This window comes from Triticum aestivum, chromosome 7A (genome assembly GCF_018294505.1).
Source record: "Triticum aestivum cultivar Chinese Spring chromosome 7A, IWGSC CS RefSeq v2.1, whole genome shotgun sequence".
NCBI classification, from domain to species: domain Eukaryota; kingdom Viridiplantae; phylum Streptophyta; class Magnoliopsida; order Poales; family Poaceae; genus Triticum; species Triticum aestivum.
The window spans coordinates 276,859,809-276,866,447 of NC_057812.1; the positions used below are offsets into that span (position 1 = coordinate 276,859,809).

Below are 6,639 nucleotides of genomic sequence, written 5' to 3' on the forward strand. Positions count from 1 at the left end.
TATAGCAGAGCGTCCGGTCAAACCGGCCTTCATTTCCCAAGCACGATGCATAGATCAGTAAATAAACAAAAGAAAAGAAAAAGAGCGAGGGATTTTTCCGGTCCCTTTGTCCAATGGAGTCACGCGGCACGTAGCTCCGCCTCGGACCACATGCACACGCAAACCCCAACTGAAAATTATTATTACTCGCCACGAGAAAATCAGCTTTTGTTTTTGTTTTCGTCCGAGCAAGCGAGCGAGCTCCTCGCGAGGCTGCCCCCCCCCTCTCTCTCTCTCTCTCTTCCCCCACATCTTCAGTTCGAGGTCGGCGCCTGGGCCTCACCTCTCCTCGCCGTCGGCATTCCGCCGCCCCCCCTGCCGGAACCGCCTTCTACAAGCTTCTCCATGGACGACTCCGGTGGCGCTGATCCGGCGCGCCAGCATCTGTCCCCGCAGGGCGGCGGGGGCGGGCAGCCGCCAGTGCCGCGCTCCCCGACCCCGCTCGACCTCGCCGCCGCGTCTGCCTACCACCACAGGCGCCTCTCCCCGTCGCCCCGCCCCCCGGCTCACCCGCAGGTGCGTCTCCCGTCGCCCTACGGCCAGATCCCCTCCGGCGCCGCGGCCCACCACGCGCGCTCGCTGTCGCAGCCCCTCTTCTTCTCCCTCGACTCGCTCCCGCCGCCGCCCTACGCCGATCTGGCCGGCCCGCCCGCCATCCCGCCCTCCCCGCCGTCTTCAAGCTCCGACCCGCCGCCCTTCGGCCTGCCGCCGCGGAGGGCTGGCCACCGCCGCTCTCAGAGCGACATCCCCTTCGGGTTCTCGCAGCTCAGCCCGCCCCTGCCGCCCCCGGCGCCGGTGAAGCGCGAGGCGGCCACGGGACAGGATGGCGGCAGATTGGAGGGCGACGACACTGCGTTGTACGACCTTGTCAACGCCTACATGGACCTGGACGGGATGGACGCGCTCAACTCCTCCGAGGACCGCCACGACGACCGTGACAGTCACAGCCGTGCCAGCGGCACCCGCGCTGCCAGCGCGGCCGAGAGCAGCGAGAACGAAGCCGAGAGCCAGTCCACCTCAGCGGAGAGGAAGGACGGAGCCAAGTCTCGGCATTGTCGCAGCTTGTCCATGGACAGCTTCATGGGGAAGCTCAACTATGCCACGGGTGACGATTCACCAAAGCTACCACTGCCGTCCCCCAGCGGTGGCCTTTCCAGGAGCGGGAGTGGGTCCTTGGATGGTGGTGGTGCTGCGTCACTGTTTGGTACCGAGTTCGCCAACGGGGAGTTCACTGAGGCTGAGAAGAAGAAGATCATGGCAAATGAACGCCTCGCAGAGATAGCTTTGACAGACCCTAAGAGGGTCAAGAGGTGTGCATTTCTTCATAGAGTGGAAAAAACATTTTCCCTTCAAATTAAGCATCCTGACTTTTTAAAACTGCCAGGATTTTGGCAAATCGCCAGTCTGCGGCAAGGTCAAAGGAGCGCAAGATGAGGTACATTCAAGAACTCGAGCATAAGGTACAGGTCTTGCAGACAGAGGCGACTACACTTTCAGCACAGTTGACAATGATGCAGGTTTGTCTTATGGAGTTGCTCTGTATTTTGATTTTGTTTATGTTAGGACGGAACTAATTCTTGACGCACTTGTTTGCAGAGGGACTCTGGAGGACTTGCGACTCAGAACAATGAGTTGAAAATAAGGCTGCAAGCAATGGAGCAACAGGCACAGCTGAGAGATGGTATGCTTCTTATGGTCCCCTTCAGCATTGTTCTTCATTTCTTTTGGTTAAAATTAAACTGGGTTATGTCTTCTCGGGAAACTAGCAAACAGCAATACAAAAATAGTGCTCTTCAAGTATTATGCCAGCATGTGTCTGTGCCAACTTTCGACTGTCTGGGCTGGTTTGGTAATCATGTAGTATCACCAATACAGATCAGTCTTTTTATTGTTGGGTCGGGATAGTTTCTGTTTATGTGCACTCGACACTGTAGGGTTAATCAAGGCCAAGCAAATAAGTTTACATTAAAATGCAATAGTCGAGTGGTTCTTGGATGTTATTGCATGTTTCATGTGTCTAGATATATTGGTTCTTAATTTACCATGCATCTTGGTTGTGTTTGTAATAAAAAATTTCATGGTTTGGTGCTGAAAGATGACTTGCCAATATTTATCCAAGCCAAAGCTAAACCAATTGGTTGGGTGCCAACTTCTCTAAAAACTTGCCTACATTTGGCAAGTTTTGGAGTTGCAAAATGTAGGTATGCCAAAATATTGGCTAGCAATTTTTGGCTCCCAACAAAAGCATGGCCTATTACCTTTGTTTCGTGATTTATGATTTACAAAAGATTGTGTGCTGGTTCTCTATGATAGTCAGTTATATTAAGTCGCCAAATGTAAGCATGCTAAAATATTGGCTAGCAATTTTTGGCTACCAACCAAAGCACACTCTATTACCTTGTTTCGTGATTATTATACAAAAGATCGCGTGCTTGTTCTCTGTGTTAGTCAGTGATATTAAACTATCATTATAAATATTGCTGATTCTTTTTATGCTGGTGTACAAATTTTCCTGGCGTTGATTACTTGCTGAGTAGATTAAAGTCCTTTTGTCTCAGGAAAGTTGATTTGCAAATTGGTTGAAAATTGATGACACAGTATATTCATTTTATATTATTACTTTATTAGTTGCTAGGGGTTCGGTCACCAGGTGGCTGGGTTGTACCATCATGGTACATACTTTTACTGGGATTTTTTTGAACAATATGTATTTGGAAAATCTTGCATATCTTAACACTGTTTTATCACTAATCAATATATGTTTTAAAATACTTTGAAAACCTTGAATACCTCAAACTATTTTATCATGATTTCCTCATGTGCGTCTAGTTTGACTAGGTTCGTTACTCTTGCTTACATGAGGATATATTAACTAATGTCCAGTTCCTTTAGATGCTTATGTGACCTACTGTTTGTTTTGGTTCCTTTGGGCACATTTTATGGTTGATAAGTACTATATGCGTATACTGTAGAAACTGTCTTCTTACTCACTTCTGTTGAAAAGGCTTGTATATTTTTCCTTAATGACATTTGAAAAGATTCAAATATTCCATATATCTAGTCTTAAATTGTGTTTAATAGCCTATTCAGATCTAAATGTCAGATTGCTATTTCAATTAGTGTAAAAATCGTTTCTGAAAGTTCACGCTGGTGATGTATACTTGTTTTGAACATTTTTAATGCGGTGTAAGATTGAAGATCTATAATAGCATTTTCTCTATGCGTCTTCTGTGCATTTTTGGTTATTTGTGAGTCCACAGTTGGTTTCAGGCTTTCAGTAAATGTTCTAGCTACTTAGCTAGCGGTCAGCAATTTATGCTAGTGATTTTGTTGCCATGGGTCCTCTCTGTGGATTGATATATAGTCCATATGTAGCTAATATACGGTTCTAAGAGCATCTCCAGTCGGACTTGCCTAATCTGACCCCATTTATGTTCGCCGACCGCCCCATATTTGTCCGCCCGGGCAACCAGTCCACACCCCTCATATACAATACCTCAAATCCATACAAAGCCATGCATATAGATCATATAGCACACAACCAATTCAACACAAGCCAAAATAATTTACAACAATTCATTCATAGGCATACATGATTGAATCAATCACCCCCATTGTTGCGCTCATGGATCTCCTTTTTGTTGTGATCCACTTCTTGCAATTGTCATACATGAGGATAGTGTCGGCCGACATGATCCTTGACTCCTAGTGATCTTCGTGAGTCTCACCTTCTCAAGCTCAAGCTCCATTTCTTTTTGCCATTTCTCTTGCTTCTCCATGTCTATCCTCTCCCTACATGATCATCCTATCCAACTCCATGCCCTCCCGATGCACATACAAGAAGAGCTTGTACCTCTCCCGCTTCTCCTCCCTTTTCTCTTGCTTCTCCATGTCTATCCTCTCCTTCTCCATAATCATCCTATCCCGTACCCTCTCCCTTTGCACATACAAGAAGAGCTTGTACCTCTCGTGTTTCTCCTTCATTTTCTTCAATGTCTCCTCCCTTGTTGCAAAAAATGTCCGTCCATGTGGCGGACATTTTGCTTGCCGCGTCGTCACGTGCGCCCCTATCCTTCTCCCACTTCCTCCCCCTCAGTGTCTATTCCTCTTTGGGTTGGTCCCATGTCAGTCCACCCCTCCATTTGGCTCATCGTCATCATCCAGTCCAATAGATTGGTGAGTTGTCGGGGTTCTTGATATCTTCAAAAGAGGTTTGACCACTTTGGTTTCCCAGTCAATTGCACCCAACAATCCAAAATAATCCAAGAAAGGAAGCAAGACAAGGAAGATGATGAACAATGTGAAGCAAACAAAACTTACATGGCTATCGACTCCAATACCACTTTGGTGCCTATTCACCACTTTTGCATAGAAACTGCAAAACTTGTTCAAACAAAGGCGAATTTTGATTACCCATTTCATAGTTTGGAGGAGCTTCACCATCATTTATCATGTCCATCATGAACGAGTCCTAAAGATGCATCACAGTGAAACTACCATCCTATAATGGATCCGATAAATGCACATGGGGCAAAAAAGACCTAAGCATTTTATTGAGGAATATCTTCGAACGGTTGCTAGGCATGTCCGTCGCTGAGGATCCCCGACGTTGTCCGTGACTGTTGGAGTTGTGGTGACTTGTATGACATGTCCAAGAGGCGTCCGCTTCCTGCGTGAAGCCATTCGAGATGCCGGACCATTGGTGAAGCTCCATGTCAACGACGTCCTTCTCCGCCTTCTTGCGGGCGTGCTGCTGGAGTTGCTGCTCCTTGCAGATGATGGTCTCCACTTTGCTCCCAGCGGTAGGGACCCCCATGGACTTTGCCGAGCCATCCTCCATGGTGCGGGCGGACGGCGGAGTGGGCCAGGACGGCTAGGACGAAGGAGGAGGTGGGCGCCACAGATGCGGAAGAGGGCAACGACTCGGATGCGGGAAAGAGAAGACAGACACATTAGAGAGGGTGGTCAATTTGGAGGAATTTGGAGTGGGTTCGGCTTGCCGGATCCGACGTGGTGGACGCATCCGGGTGCTCCCAAATCCGTCCCACATATGAGCTGGGTTTGAGGGGTGCCGGACAGCCCGAACATATGGGCTGGGTTTGGGGGGTCCGTTTGGGTGGCCTATTTGTGTCCGCATGGTGTTTGGGCTGTCTGCCCGGGCATATGGGTGCGAAGTAGGGGGTCCGGTTGAAGATGCTCTAAGGTCGGCTAGCATATGTCTCTGGTTGGCATGATAAATTGCTGGTGTTTCACTAGAAGTTGATTTCATTGCAAGATGGCATCATATGCCAATTGCTAGCCCTACCCGGATAAACTTTCTAGGCAAACGCAAGTGTGTATGATAATGATATTTTCATTATCTTCATGCTTGTTTCCATAGTTGTCACAGTATTAGTTATGTGTTGTGTTATATAATCCATGTTTAGTTGTTCAGGTTGTTGTTTGCAGTGTCTATAAACCAATCATGTGTCATTGTGTTTATTTGGGTGACAGGGTTATATATGTTCATCTTGCTTTGTGACTTTCAGTGCTAAACTATGGAAATCAACTGTGCATGTGCCATTTTCTTTCTTTCTTTTCAGATAATATAAGATTTTATTTCCTTGTTGATGCACATTGTTTTTTTTGCCACCTATTGCAGTGATTGAATGAAGGCTATCATGTAACTTAATTAGTTGTTTTGTAATGTTCTGTCCATTGATTTATGTTTCTCTATGGGATTCATATGTATCCAGCTCTGAATGAAGCACTAACGGGTGAGGTCCAGCGGCTGAAAGTTGCAACCGGTGAGATTACGGATGCTCGTATGTCGAAGGCGGGCCTACAGCAGCAGATGAACTCCCAGCTGATTCAAATGCAGCAGCTGCAAATACAGCAGCAGCAACAGCAGCAGTCATCACAGACGCAGCAGGCTCAGCAGCAGCAGCAGCAGCAGCAGTCGCAGCAATCAGCATAGACCAAGTCACAAAGAACCTGGATCTCTATAGCAGAGGAGGAGAAATTCGAATCTAGCCGAGCATGATGAGTTGAAGATGGTGATCGTATGTGCGAGCGGAGAGAAAATAATATCTTTTGATTATATCAGACAGGTTGTAGGATGGATAGCAGTGGTTGGGCAACGGATGCTGCCCGAGTTCTTTTGTTTAAGGTGGTATAATACTCAGCGTGGAGCATGGTCGTCGTCGTACCGTATTGTCTGTCGTATATTCGTGCTGTACATGAGTACCTTCCTTGTGAGTCACTGTGGTAGTCTTCTCATTAAAGATTCTTTCCGACGAGTTGTTTCTGCGAGTCTATGAGGTTATTATATTACAAAATCTACAACAGTACCTGTGCCGTGAACGTGTAATGGAGTATATGGCGTACTTCGTCAGCGTTCGGGCTATGCTTGTGTTCACGTTTTGGCGTTGGTTGCTTTATCTCTCCTGTGAAAGTCCGTTGCAGATCTGGCTCCAAAAAGTCGAGTGTGGCAAGCTAGGTAAGTAATCAAAACAATTAAAAAAAAAATTCCAGTCAGCGAACAGCGAACGAGGCCGTAAGAGCATCTACGGCCGGACCCCTATGTCTGCGGGTCAAAAAAGAGTGATCCAATCGAATCTC

At 47.2% G+C, this 6,639-nt stretch overlaps 1 protein-coding gene across 1 annotated transcript; it reads left to right on the forward strand.

Annotated features, from left to right (window-relative positions):
* Nucleotides 1-255: 255 nt before the first annotated feature.
* On the forward strand, nt 256-6,381 carry LOC123152270 (bZIP transcription factor 29). The gene is made up of 4 exons (XM_044571859.1): nt 256-1,349; nt 1,424-1,556; nt 1,636-1,720; nt 5,775-6,381. The coding sequence occupies exons 1-4, from the start codon at nt 385-387 to the stop codon at nt 5,993-5,995; spliced, it is 1,404 nt and encodes a 467-aa protein (XP_044427794.1). The 5' UTR covers nt 256-384; the 3' UTR covers nt 5,996-6,381.
* The last annotated feature ends 258 nt before the right edge of the window (nt 6,382-6,639 follow it).

What these genes read in the sequence shown, in the direction of transcription:
- LOC123152270 (XM_044571859.1), top strand. Translation starts at nt 385, where the DNA reads ATGGACGACTCCGGTGGCGCTGATCCGGCGCGCCAGCATCTGTCCCCG. An exon ending in GACCCTAAGAGGGTCAAGAG is followed by an intron (nt 1,350 to 1,423) that starts GTGTGCATTTCT and finishes TAAAACTGCCAG; the next exon opens with GATTTTGGCAAATCGCCAGT. An exon ending in CACAGTTGACAATGATGCAG is followed by an intron (nt 1,557 to 1,635) that starts GTTTGTCTTATG and finishes ACTTGTTTGCAG; the next exon opens with AGGGACTCTGGAGGACTTGC.